This window comes from Engystomops pustulosus, chromosome 11, assembly GCF_040894005.1.
Source record: "Engystomops pustulosus chromosome 11, aEngPut4.maternal, whole genome shotgun sequence".
Lineage (NCBI taxonomy): Eukaryota > Metazoa > Chordata > Amphibia > Anura > Leptodactylidae > Engystomops > Engystomops pustulosus.
The window spans coordinates 26,293,413-26,307,846 of NC_092421.1; the positions used below are offsets into that span (position 1 = coordinate 26,293,413).

The 14,434-nt window shown below is 39.2% G+C and overlaps 1 protein-coding gene across 24 annotated transcripts in view; it reads right to left on the reverse strand.

Annotated features, from left to right (window-relative positions):
• The window catches only part of CAMK2G (calcium/calmodulin dependent protein kinase II gamma), a 173,611-nt gene that overhangs the window by 13,438 nt on the left and 145,739 nt on the right, over positions 1-14,434 (reverse strand). For 6 of the 24 annotated variants that reach the window (XM_072130635.1, XM_072130637.1, XM_072130640.1 and 3 more), the window contains 4 exons: positions 11,288-11,320; positions 5,092-5,160; positions 2,940-2,984; positions 1,580-1,628 (listed from right to left, as the gene is read on the reverse strand). In XM_072130635.1, coding sequence (XP_071986736.1) covers positions 1,580-1,628; positions 2,940-2,984; positions 5,092-5,160; positions 11,288-11,320 — 196 coding nt within the window. The remainder of the gene's footprint in view (positions 1-1,579; positions 1,629-2,939; positions 2,985-5,091; positions 5,161-11,287; positions 11,321-14,434) is intronic. The other 18 variants (XM_072130642.1, XM_072130638.1, XM_072130648.1 and 15 more) reach the window with 3 other exon arrangements.

Here is a 14,434-nt window from a genome sequence, read left to right on the forward strand (position 1 = left end):
TGCAATCACATACAGGGCTAATCTACTGAGCATGTGCGACCACCAAAAAAGAAAACTTTAGGTGGACATTCACAGAGGGAATATGCAGGAGTAATAACAGGAAACTCTTAAAATTAAATAATTATGATTAAAAATACTGTTTTTGCTGATCTGAACTTCTTTCCCTTTAAGATTGTTTAATACAATAATTAAATGTATTTCACCTGACTTTACTATGCCATTCTTTTAACGCTAGGTTGCTTCAATATCATAACCTGGATAGATTAGAACTAAATAGTTTATTCAATCGTCTACTTCTCCTACAAAGGCAGCTCTGCCATTCATAACCAATGTAAAGCCGCTCCCGAGATCGGTTTTCTGATTCCAGATCAGGTTTGTCGTTTCTGACCTAAAGGCCACATTAAGTTCATTATAAATTTAGTGCTCCGAATGGCTGCCTTGACTCTTGATCTTGTCAGAATACAATGGCATTTGTAGGATGCAACATGTTAAGATGCCGATTGTTGCTTAGGATACAGCGAGCCACAGATCAATGGCTGATATTTAACGTGTTAATTTGCAGGTGAAGATTGTTGGTGAAGATGCCGCTCCCCGCTTACCCCTTGTTATTTTCCCTTTTAGCATTATAAATAAGTAAGCATTGTCTTGTAGCTTAAAAGATTGATGTCTCCTCTCCCTGTGCTCTGCTCCATCTGAGCAAAGTGCATGTTGTCTCAGCATTTCACTGCATCATTTATGAGATGCAACACATCCTGTTACCATGATCTGGGGTAGTGCTATCCAGGCAAAGGGCTCCGAAATCATCATAGGAAAACTAGAAAATGAATGACCAACTGTAAGGTAGCTTCATATGAACCAAAAAATATATAAAAACTGAAATCAGTCATTTAGAGGTTATAAGTGGTAGTCACAGCCTCAATAACAGGGACATATATGCAGGGCCGCCACCAGGGGGATTTTAGTGCGACTGTGTTCAGGGGGCCCCAAGTTACAGAAAAATCTCCTCCCTTCCCAGGTGCAGAGAACTCACTGTGCACACAGGGCCGGATTATCATTCTGTGGGGGGGCCACAAAATTTGCAAGTTAAGAGCTTACGAATGGGGCCCAAACCATTTTGTGTTTCCCATACTTATCGCTGTACCACAAATTGGGAATGATACACTGAATGAGTTGTCCAGGATTTGGTGGCACAACTTTCCACGTCCTGTACTGCAGCTCCATTAAAGTTAACAGGATTGACCTGCAGAACCAATCGTAACTCATGGATAGATATGGAATTGTTCTCGGAATTCAGCTACTTTTTTAAATTTCTATTTTCTAAAGTTGCATAACCCCTTTGAGTGTAATTAGGGGGCAATACATACATTTTAGGCTAAATTCACACCTGTGTTTGGCAATTTCCAGTGGATGCATAACGGAACGATATCCTTAAACAGAAAGTGTAACGGAAAGCCCAGACGCTTGTGTGAACTGGATCTTACTCGACAGGTTAAGGCTTTATCTTATTAGTAACCCAACCAATATGTTGTGTGGCAGATATTAAATATCCTGCGTATGGCTATATAAAAGATAAATTTACCTTTTAAGTCTTCATCTTCAGTTGTGGTGTTACAGCTCTCAGTTGATCCCTAAAAAAAAAAAAAATTTTTTTTTGGTTTTATAATGGAATATCATGGAACTCTTTGCATGAATCCTCAAAGCTCCAGCTTATATACGGACACATTGAGCCAAGGCACTGTAACTCAATATAGTGCACAGGAAATTTGCATTTAAAGCTTATTTTGAATTAAAGGAGTATTCTCATCTGGGCATTCACATTTAATTCAATTAATCGGCCATATACAAAGATTTCTTCAGTTGGACGTTACTAAAAAAAATTGTACACGTGTTAAAAGAATTTCCCATAGATGTAGCCATGTTTTTCCTTAGAAATGGAGGACAGCTGTCCTTGGGTACGACCACCTCTGCTGGAGTGATTGCACAAAGAAACAGTTTTTGCATATGAAATGACTGGGAGTTACTGCATATCTTACAGCCGTCCTGTAGTAATGATTGCTGAATGCAGGTGGTTGGGCACCACTATAGTACATGCCTGATCACTGCTGGTAGCACAGTGGGGGTCGGTTCCAAGGAAACCTGTCTTGTTTCCAAGGGACAAAAAAAATACATTTATGGAAAATTATCTTCACATTTTTGTTAATAACATCCTATTGAAAAAATGAATATATATGGCAGATGAATAAAATTAAATTTGAATCCCCATTTCAGAATGTTGCCTGTTTAGTGAATAACCCACTATTTTATGTATTCAAAAAAGGTTTTAAATGCTGTAATTGTCAAGAAGTTATTTACGCAGTAAGGGGGTTGGCGCATAATTTAAGGAAACCAAGAAGCCACTTAGCTTTACTAAGGTCTACAGTTCCCCTTAAATATGAAAAAATATAGGCAGTTTTGTTGTCAATGCAACAAAGATCTCTCATTATATGGATTAGCAAACAGGATTGTGCACAGAAAGTGGTAATATGAGTATATTTTCCAATAATTCTCTTGAATTCATCTTTAATTGCCAGAATTTAGGAAAGCCCTAAAATCTATATTCCTTCATGATCTCGGACAACCCCTTTAATATTCAAAAAAATGCAGTACTTGTGTAATATCTATATTGCCTGGATTCCAGCCAAGACAAGGGTATACAAGTGCACTTGGGGGTGCAGATACTGCGACACGTAGCATAAAATAGAACCTGCCACATGGAAAATGCAGGCAGCATGGTATAGAGCAGGAGGAGCTGACTAGACTGATATAATAGATTTGCCATAACTTGTACCCCATCATTTATATGCCTACTCTTTCTATCCTTAGCAGTGCAATGCTCAGTCCAACTTTGACAACCAATTAAAACAATAGCGTTGGTTTAGGTTTATGAAGTAGATGCTTACTTTTATTCCATCTGTTGCATTGTGCACAACAGTTGTTTGAGGTTCCTGAAAAGGAGCACAAAATTAAGAAAATCAGATACAACGAGAAGAGATTCGGGGTGGACAGATAACATGGAAGAAAAGACTATGAAAAACAGTACTGTATATAAGACAAAGACATCACACAACAAAGAAAACGCCATTTTGATAGTTAGTCTGTGACTTCTAGAAATGTCTTGTGCCCGTAATGTGAAGTGCGGACATTCTGTGTTTGTAGAAGTAAAACAGATAAGAAACAAGTAAGACTTTGGGGTAACTACATATAAATCTGGTGAAAAGCCCAACATCCTATAGTATTAGATCTGATGGCAAAAAGATCCTTCTTAAGTAAGAAGTTCTGTAAACAGTAGAATAGTAAATGTAAGGATGAACAAAACAACACACAATAATAATAATAATAATAAGTGCCACAGCCACACAAGACGTGATGATTTCCCATTCTCAGCACTGGTCCATTAAAACCTCTTATAGAGCGGTGATTCAATTGTGCTGGATTTATGGTGGAGTCCACAGAGAAACAAAGGCCACGCTATATACACAAGGTGGAGAGCGTATAAAGAAAGGGCCCTCATACTTTCTTATATCTCAACCCAATTCAAACAGCTTTTTGAGCTTTATAACTTTTGACTTTACATTCTGCAGTGTCCCATGGCCTTTGTCTCTGTGATTTGAGGTTAATTCTCAATGAGCTCTGGGTAAGTGATGGGCCGCTGAATACAATGGGGAGGATTTATCAATCTGTTTACAAACAGAATTCTGTCCCAATTTGCACCAAAAAAAAAAAAAACTGTTTTCAGGCATATTTACAACGATTCCAACAAAAGGGTTGTAGCCTATGAAAAGGGAGGAGTGGCTGCATGGTAAAAAGTTTGTGTGCCAAAAATAATGGGAACGCAGGAGAATTTTGGAGCAGCTTTCTTATGTAAACTAGGCCAACTAATAGAAGGTGCAAAGTACGACTAGACCGATTTATATCACACAAGATTTATCATCAAGCATCTGAGATAAATCTGGTGCAGCAGAAGACAGTCTAGTCTAACTCTTTACGACACTTTTGATGAATCCACCCCAATGTATCTGTATTAATAAAATATAATATTATAACAGAGGACAACCATAGATATCTGAAGCCAGAATATGGCCCATCTCTTTCCCAGCCGTGTGAAACCAATACACAGGAGCGTAACTTGAAGGGGTGCAGTCACCACTGGGCCCAAGAGGATTTAGTGCCCCATTAGGTGTCACTTTCCCCATATGAGAAGACTGGTACTATAAACCATACATTATAGTCGGGGCCCTGGCACAGACGTTGCACTGGGGCCCATCAGCTTCAAGTTACGCCACTGCCAATCCACATGTAAAGATCAATGTGAAGCTTTCCAACCCAACATTAAAAAAAAATCCAAAGTTAGTAGTAAACAGTTATTACAATCACCAATCTGTGGAGATGACACACAGTGACGAGCATGGATGAGGTCAATGGTACTAGTCTGGTGACTGCATGCACACCTTATCAATGAAGGCATGAGGTCCACCGTATATGGACAATGCCTCGGTGAACTGTACACTCTGTTGAGAACCTGGCCCTATACATAAGTAGTCACCTAATTCTATATCTCCTTTTAGACATCCAGAATCCAAGTAAAGAACATGAGATTGGTTATCTGATTCTCTGTTTTAAGGCAAAATGCAGCACCAGTTTAGTAAGCCATGACAATGCAGTAGGTCTCGTGTTAGTGTATTACTGAATCCCTACATCTGATGCAGGTGACCACCTGGATCCTTAGCCTCTTGACTGCTAAATTTAGTCACTGATATAATGTATTGACAATATGACTTTTGGCAGTGTTAAGATTATTGGTTGGGTGTTCAGATATACTGTACAGTTACCAATTAAATGGGGATACCAGGAGGTCACTGCCAATTGTCGTTTCCCAAGAGGAAAAAAACAATACAAAACGGAACTAACCTTTATTACACAAACAAAACAAACACAACAAGAAGTAAAATAAAATGCAAACATGAGTTTTGGATGTCACAGCACAAGCAGCATTCCCACTGCTCACATCCCAGACACTGAAACCCCAAAAATAAGAGTAGACGGGGAAGATACCATTGTTGTCTGCAATGGGGGGTTTTCTTTTGCTGGGCTTACTATGCTGTTTTTGTTGTTGGTCTGTGGCTGAGATAGAAAAACAGATGGTTTAGTTCTGCTGATGTGTGAATTGCTTTAAACTGTCAGAAGATGAAGTAAAATATATGTATAAAAAAAAAATAGATATTTAGGTTCTGTTTCCTCCTTTTAGTACACATGTGGCGGAGAAAACACTGGTTTCTTCAGAAACCAAAGCAGATGAAGAGATTCTAACAATGCTGTCAGAGAAAATGAAGAGCAATGAGACATAAAACAAAAAAAAAAAAATGTTTAGACACCATGGAGATCATTTCATTTGCTGATATTCACTGTAGAACAATGGAATAATCACAAGACACGGGTGACATGATACGGAAATTCTTAATGATACTTGAGTAAATTGTGTAAGATATACTGCACATAGTAGAATGGTTAAATGACGACGTACAGAAGACTGGTAGGGCTGTGATATGGAAGCATGCTTAGATGACAGCACAGGCTGCAAAATCTTCCATTATGGGCCGGGGTCCACAGAGAGGCAACACTTTACCCCTCCAATGACGCTCGGCTACCGTTCTTCCAACAGAATTTACAATAACATTGCAACTCTACTCCATGAAGAGTCATAGGGCTTCCCTATCATGTAAAAATCCCTACCTATCTGAAATTATTCAGGATTTCTAAAACAGGACTTGAAAATTTCACAAGAAATAACTCTATGCTACATTAATGTGTATTTGTCATTTAACACACATGCTGACATGTAAGAAGTTCTGATTGGTGGGAAGAAACCTAGAAATTTAGGGGTGTATGGGGTAACCTAATCGCGGTGCCCTTTCTATTGTACTTGGCCTAGCATACCTCTCCTCGCAGGACTAAGGCCCAGTTCACATTTATGTTGGAAGTTTCCATTGCATTATAGAAGGTAACGGGAACAGAATACGGAAGGTCTACCGGTTATTTTAGCAGACAAAATGACCCAACCTGGTGCTCTATTTGGGAACTTGGACTAACCCTGCATATCTGAAAAGAACAAATGATAGTGTACAGGTAAGTGTTTCTCTCCCTTGGCTTTAGAGGATGATGGTCTTTATGACGTAACCTGCTAAGTTTTCTTTGGGACATATTTGGCAAACTGCTCATCTAAACAGTGGTAATTCATTCCGTTAGGTTTACTAGAACCTTGGCGGTATTAATGATATTAGTGAACTGTGTTTTAGCGTGTAACAAATAAATATCTGTGTGTAGTGGCCAAGATGAGTAATAGTCTCCACACCTGGGATTAGCTCACAATTACTGATGGGGTAAAAAAAAACCTAGTGTTAACTGGCACCAAGTTTTTGATATATGCACTATATACATATAATTAACTCCTGGGCCAAACCTGTAATCGGTTCCACTCATGTATGCTAGAAACAACTACTCCTTTGGCCCCCTCTATACTCCCCTTTTACTATCTAGTCTTTTTTTGTACATTTTGGAATGACCATATATAATATCCTGAAAGAAATCTATAAATCATATGTCCATATTGGAATAATTACATCCTGTCAGGTCACACTTCACAGCTAGTTAAGCAGCACCACACCTGACCATGGTTTGTGCTGGTACTCCATCCCAGCTGTATAGAGATAAATGAAGGTTATTTGCAATACCAGGGACTACCCATGGGTCAGGAAACAAGCTGTTTTTGGAAGAATATGGCCACGTTTTTCGACCTCCTAACAACCCCTGTTAAGTCCAAACAAGGGGTCAGGAAACTACCATTCTGAGCTAACACAATACACACATTAAAATGCTTAATGTATGGTAATAAAACGTATATATATCATCCACTGTACAGCTCAGTGAATCAGGCATGTGGGGCAAGTTTCTTCCTTTGCTTTTCCGAAAGTTAAACAAAAAAAAAAAAAAAGATTTAAATTATTGGACAGAAATGGACCAGTAAAAAGTCCTCGAAAGTGGTAAAAATGGGTTATTAACTCTTGTGGTTCCCCTGGGTTCTATTGAGTGTATGCTATCATAAATTACTAGTTTATGCCTAATGTAAATTAAATCTGTAGCTGGTTTCACTTAAAATGTGTCCATGACCATATTAAGGTTATTATAGCAAAATTATAAATATATAAAAATATTATCTACAATAAATATATGGGTATAAACAATTAATTAATGTACAAAGATTCCCCTTACATATTTAAGATGCTATACTTCTATTTCAGTTTAAAAATATATTAACAGCACATAAAAAATCTTGACCGGAACAAAAAACCTTGAATGAACAAAAACACATGATGGTTTCTGACGTGATAAAACCTTATAAAACCTATGTACACCTTGTGAATCAAATGGATTGCAAGTTGCTGTAAAGACTGTCCTACAAGCTAGAAGTCTCTCACATTGCTCAAGAAGAATTATTGCAAACTCTTTTTCACAATGTTGGAATAGTTCATTAAGATTTCAGAGCATTTGCATCATAACGGCTGCATAATTTTACAGTTCTTGAGCCCTGCCCCTAACCACACCCCCTTACTGGTCCACACCTACCAGCCTCTGCCACACACTGCAGTGGCAGAAGCTCAATGGTGGGGCCGGGAGCTGAGGCTTCTTACTTCACCATTTTATTTATATCAAGCAATGGCCTAAAAACGAAACAAGCAAAAGCTTAGCTCGAGGGCCCCCTGTAAGTTTTCCTCTTGCCCATTAGTATCTTTTACAGGTCACATGACCCACAGTACTTATGCAGCACTAGCATGTTTAAGCTCTTAATACATAAGGAGTTTGGTAAAAGAATATCAATTATACATAATTTGTAGCAAGCCAGATTAGATACAGTAGCTAAGCTCCCTGCACGGTAGATGTCTCTATAATATGTAGACACTAACTGTACACAGTGAGTAAGTGGCAACGCCCCTGTTATAACCAGTAACCTCTTCTTTGAAATGTATTGAGAAGGAAGAATAGGAAAAATACAGTAACTGTTGACCCACTGTTACTTCTGACATTACGATGTTGTAATCACTTCAGAAGGAGGAACATATATGGCAACCTGTGTCATAAATCTCAGTGCGCAAAGTTATGATGAAGGATTTACAATACTTAAATTGATAGAAGTCAAAGTGTTGTTCAGCCATGGCATATGGGCCCAGTTGCAGCTGCAAACTATATAGTTATACATTGATGGTTCCAACCTCCATAGTTTGCCCACTGATAATGATTAGTGCTGATGTCCCTCCTCTTGTGTGAATAAATGCTTCTCCAACTCCAAGGGAAGCAGCAAGGTTGTACCTAATTTTTCACACATTGCTTCTACATTTTGGTCTTATTTTAGATAAACAAGTAATCATACTGTGTAATATGATGTGTTGATGTATTTAACTTTTTTTCATGTCTTGTTACAATAAAACCTATAAAAAGATGTCCTTTCTTTTTATTCATGACTACACTACAGACTGTACTACAACTCCCATGCCCCTGCTCAGCCCTCGCCATCATGTGCGACATCTACCTCACAATAATGATTACAGTATCCTGGGCTCTAATTTGGAGCTGGTCTCATTAAAGGTATCTTTTACATGATAAAACACTGTCATTTCCATCTGTCACGGTAGTTATTATTTACAGCTCTTTGTAAGTGATGGCCGGGAGTCTGACAAAATAATAGTATTTTCTGCAACGATGCACATTTGTTATTAGAAGTAAATGTCCCGTGAAAGGGTTTACAGCCATCACTAGCAGACAGTTCTCCATTATTGATCTCGGACAAGATACACGTATATCTCTACAAGCAGCTGCTCTCCCACAATTCTACTCTGCTCAGCTTTATAAAGACATTTTATTATCTGATCTGCATAGAGTGTATTCCATTTGATGGGGGACTAGACTCCTTAAAGGAATAATCAATTCTTTACCTAAAATGTTAAAATATGTGCACATCTTACTTGGTGTTTACAATGCACTTTTAATGGTCACCAGTTTTTAACAAATGTTGTACGTGTCCATGGTCCATAGCACAGGCAATATAGAAGAAAGTAATGTATCCTTTTATTCTCTGTAAAACTCTCGACCTGACCACAGGTGCTTCAGAGTTAGAAAGAGTATGGTATATTCTACTATACTTTCTGTGTACAGTCAGTATATGGTAGGTAGACATCATAGCTGCTAGGTCTCCACTCAGCAGCTGAAGGAAAATGGAGAATTGGCAAACAGAGCATATAGAGGGGATAACTGCTAAAAATGGAACATAGTACAGTATGTGTATACAATGAATTCTCTCCACAATATGATAATTTTATGCAAACATATTGAAAAATGTATTTGCCTACATCCTGTGAAGTTTACTTCAAAATAAATTGAATTTTAGAAGCATTAAGACCTCTTCCTTATCCACAGTACCTTATTGTTGGGGCCCAAGTGCTCACAAGAATGGGAGTCCCTTGTACAATCACCAGAGGAGGGGGTGATAGTCGGGCAGCTACACTGCCGATTCTTTAGTTTCTATGGCACTCCAGGAAGTTGCCCTGAAAAGGCAGGGTACAGGGGACTTCTATTTGTGTGTGAGGTTCCCAGTGGATTGCCCCCCCCCCCAAATCTGCAGCTTATCCCCTGATCTATGGATAGAGGATAGGCTGCCTTGGTGGGAGGCAGATAACTTATCACCATTTTTTTTAGGTCAGAGATGTAAAACATGTTTTAAGTGAATATCATATGTTTTTTATGAACAGACCTCCAATGTAGGCCTGGGTTTTTCTAAGAAAGAATCCATAAAGAACTGACATTCTGAGCTGCTGTACACTTAGAGGGGTTATACCGAGTTATCCCCTATGCACAATGACTGCTGGGACCCCACCGACAGGCATCCCATTCTCACTATTGGTTGGAGCGGGAGGACTAGCATGGTCCTTCCACTCCGTTCAATACTTATGGCAGTGTTGGAAATAGCTGAGCACAGAGCTAAGGTATTTCTGGTTTACCCATTCCCATATGACTGCTAGAGATAGCCAAGCACTGTTCACAGCAATTTCAGACACTCCCAAAATATTCAATAGAGCAGCGGACACATTCTGCTTCTTTTTTTATTTAGTGATCGGAACGCCTCACCGATCAACTTTATTATTCCCTATTCTATGGATAGTAGATAACTTAAAAACTTGGTACAGACCCCTTAAAGGGACTACAAGAATAAATAGCACTGTATATGGAACTTCTAAGCTTTCCAAGCATTTGTGTGTCACAGCAATCCATCATGCGCATATTAGCTTCCCTGCGCACCAATGACGGCCAGTGTCCCTGTCTTGACCTTTTTATGCATCCCAGCATTTTCCACCATGGGCCAAGTTCACAATGACTGACATAAACAAGAAAACAGGGAACCAGTAGGACTGGCCCTGCCCATGATGTATTGAGAGGCTCAGGAGAAAGATGCATTTTCTTGTTAAGGGCCCTACATAATACTTTAACTTAAAGGAAATCTACCACTTCTGAAAAGTAGGAAAAAAACACCTACAAATACTCAATGACTCTCATCTTCATCTGGTCTTCCCTAATCTTGACATGCCGGGATCACCCAAAAAAAGACTTTTAAGGGGCATCTGGAAGCACAGAGATGCAATGTCCGGGCTACTAATTATTCACACCTCTCGCACCTACTGCGTGATAAATACCTCCCTCTCCCGTGCCTAAAACGGGAGGTGACATGAATGGAGGCGTGAATAATGAGCAGTTCAGAGCGTCGGACAAATCGTCCCCATGATCTGGGCTGCTTTTTACAAGTCTTTTTATTAAGGCGATACTGGCATGTCAAAATAAGCAAAGACCACCGCCAGGATCAAGATGTGGAGAAGAATCGGTGAGTATTTGTAGTGTTTTTTTTACTTCTTAGACGTGGTAGATGGCTCCGTTGCTAGCGCAGCTTCTCTATCCACCATACCACCACACTAAATCATCATTCTCATATTGATTCTTTATGGCATCTGAAGTTATTTCTACAGTGTAGAATGAAATGGACTCTAAACCAAGGGTAGGAACAGGTTCTAGAAACATGAAATCAGAAATGCAGCATGATGGCTGCAAACAGCATGCACTAAATGTGATGAATGTGACCAGGACATGCATGGGATAAAGATGACATAGTGAGCAATGCAGTGATGCACGGCAGCCGAGGATAGGTGCTCACCATTAAATGCACACTGGAGCTTGACTTCCTTTTCTAGACAGACCAGAGGAAGGAATAGAGTAAGAAAGAGAGACAGACAGAAAGAAGCAGATAAAGAAAGAAAAAGGGAGCATGGTATTAAAAAAGAACAGACAACAGTAAACCACATTAGTGAGGCAAAAAAGTGGAGGAGCCAGTCCCAGTAGAGCGGGAAAAGATAAAGCAACCGGTCAAATAAACAGAAAACAAACAAAAGAGAGACATACAGAAGCACAGAGAAACTAGCTAATAACCCACAAGACTCAAACCTGCAAGATACCACCAATGGAAATCGGATAAAGATCCAATGTCCAACTTTACAACTTGGGTAACATTTTACGATTAGCTTTAACCAACTCTTTAAATTTTAGGCATTTTCTTTCCAATTTTTAAAAATACAAAAAAAACAAACAAACTTTTCATGGATGTCTATAATGGAGCTACTCTGCTATGGTGCTGTAAAGATCCACCATGTGACTGCACAAGGATTTGGACTCGTACGGGTGCAGGCCATGTGCTTCATATCTTATGCGGCACAATAAGCATTGGTGCCAAAAGAAATCCGAAATTTATAGCGATTTAAAGATTCAATTCCAAAGGAAAGATATGCTGCACTATGAAGATGACAATTAAGGATGTAGATATATTTAACCCCTCTGCCAGGTATGTTAATTCCCGGAAGTGTAGCATTGCAAGACATTTGTGCAAAGCCTTCTTTTTATGCTGATGCATTGGATAAAGACCACTGCAATTTCCCTTAGGCCATTTTAATAGAAACTCAGTGTGTGGTGCCGCTGGAATAACAGGTTCCGCTGACTTTGAGCTATTCCAGCAAACATTTGCCTGTGTGATATTGACCTAAGTCGCGCACTTTAAGCGCATTGAGGAAGTGTAACTTTTGAATGCAGGAGAATTAAGGCTTGACAATAATGGTAATAAAGCTTTATTTACATAGCGCCATCATATTCCGCAGTGCTGTACAGATGGAGTAGACTTAATGTCGTACTCCATGTAAAGTACAGATACAGCATAGCTGGTCAGCACTGGGTACAAGTACATTTAAACCTCCCTAAAATGATTGAGCAGCTGAAGCCTAAAGCTTAGTTCACACCTGCGTTTGACAGGTTCCGTTACCAAATAGCAGAGACAATAGCACAGAACTCCACGTCTATTTTTCACCATTATGATGTTTTAACAGAAGGCAAGTGTGCAGAAGATCAATGGAACACCTCCAATTCCCCTTCCGTTTTTAGCTTCCTTTACTCTTTCCTTACATATAGAGTGTAACGGAAACCGCCGATGCAAGTCTGAAGTGAGCCGTATACAAGGTTATGACCATTTCCCATAAAAGTATAAAATCAAACACCGCCTTGTCTTTTATTTTTCCTTATAAATAGGCATGAAATGGTATTCTCAATATTATCACTTCATAGGGCAGTGATGGCAAACCTTTTAGACACGGAGTGCCCAGGCTACAACCAAAACCCACTTATTTATCCCAAAGTGTCAACGTTTAAGTACAATTTAAGCAGTAGCTTCTTGCTCCCTTCTCGGTTATAGCTTTCAATCATATCAGTATCCTAAGAACACCAATACAGTAGAAAGAAAGGGTGACAAATTCAGGTTCCCCTGAATAGGAAGAATTTTCAATGATAATCCAGGTCTACCCACACCTTTCCATTGCTCCTGTAGTCTCAGGCAGCACTGCCAATTTAAGATAGCACTGAGCGCAGAAAGTCCTGGGCTGTCTGGGAATCCATGAAGATCCATTGTGTCCTCTTTGGTGATGGCCTGGGTGCCCACAGACAGGGCTCCGAGGGCCATCTCTGGCACCCGTGCCATAGGTTCGCCACCACTGTCATAGGGGATAAGTCACAGATCATTTGAGCTCCAATCTCTACAACCTCCTCAACCATGAGAATTGGTGCCTGTGAATGGAGCCCCATGGGAACACAGCAAGGGTTTACATGTATTGCCATCAATCTATTAACCTCAACGGGACTTTCCATGTGGTGGCCACATATACGTGCAGCTTTGTTACAATCACATGAGTATAGTAGATAAAAAACCCATGAAAATCGTAATCCTAGCTTGATGAACAGAAAAAAAAAACATCTGCCCTAATAGATGATATTTGTAAGCTACAGAGCTCCATGTAATAAGAAACATGTTGGTTATACTAATGACTTTTTCAAGGATAAATCAGCGTACTGAGAATTATTATGTAACTGTCCCCGCAATACAATTACAGGGGTCTATCGTTTCTGCTGCTGTATCCGAGACCTTTTCTTGTACTCTCCATCTTTAATTTGCGTCATCAAGCCATTGTTGATATGGCAACAGACAAGACACTACTTGCCGGGAGACACTAAGTGTTGTCATTGAATATGAATAACAAGGCTTCAAGATCTGGATTTGGAAACTGAAATGCTGGAAGCAATATTTTCATAAACAACTTGTAAAGCCTAGAAAACTCCTTTTTATAGAACAGAAACTAATACATGTATTTATGAACAAGTACAAAATCATTACAATACATTATTCATAAAATTAGATTTAAAGGACATTTGCCACCAGGATGAAGGACTATAAACCAAGCACACTGACATAATGGTGGATCTGGCAGGATCTACTCTTCTTTTAGCTTCTTATGATCATTCTTTCTTTCTTTTTTTTTAAAGGCTTAAAACATTATGCAAATGTGCCTGAGGGGCTCCAGTAACCATAGGTGTTAAAGGAGCCAGGAGCCCCACAGGCTAAATTGCATAATTTCAGATCCGTCAGAGAGGGCACACACCAGTATGTCAGTGTGCTTGGTTTATAATCCTTCATCCTGGAGATAGATGTAATTTAATAGTGTAGGTCTTTATTTTATACTCAAGCTATTTTATGGATATGGGGTCTGACTTCAGAAACCAGGGGCCAGGCAGATATATGAGGAAGCCCTGAACATAGTCATTATAAGTAGGGATGAACAAATAAATTCATAGATTAGGGACAAATCGAACATGAATATTTTCTGATTTACTTGCATATACAAATAAAAACAGGATTCTAATAGAACCCATATCAATGTCCATTGAATTAATTTTTTCATGTTTCCCATTATTGTCTGTTTGCAACACATCC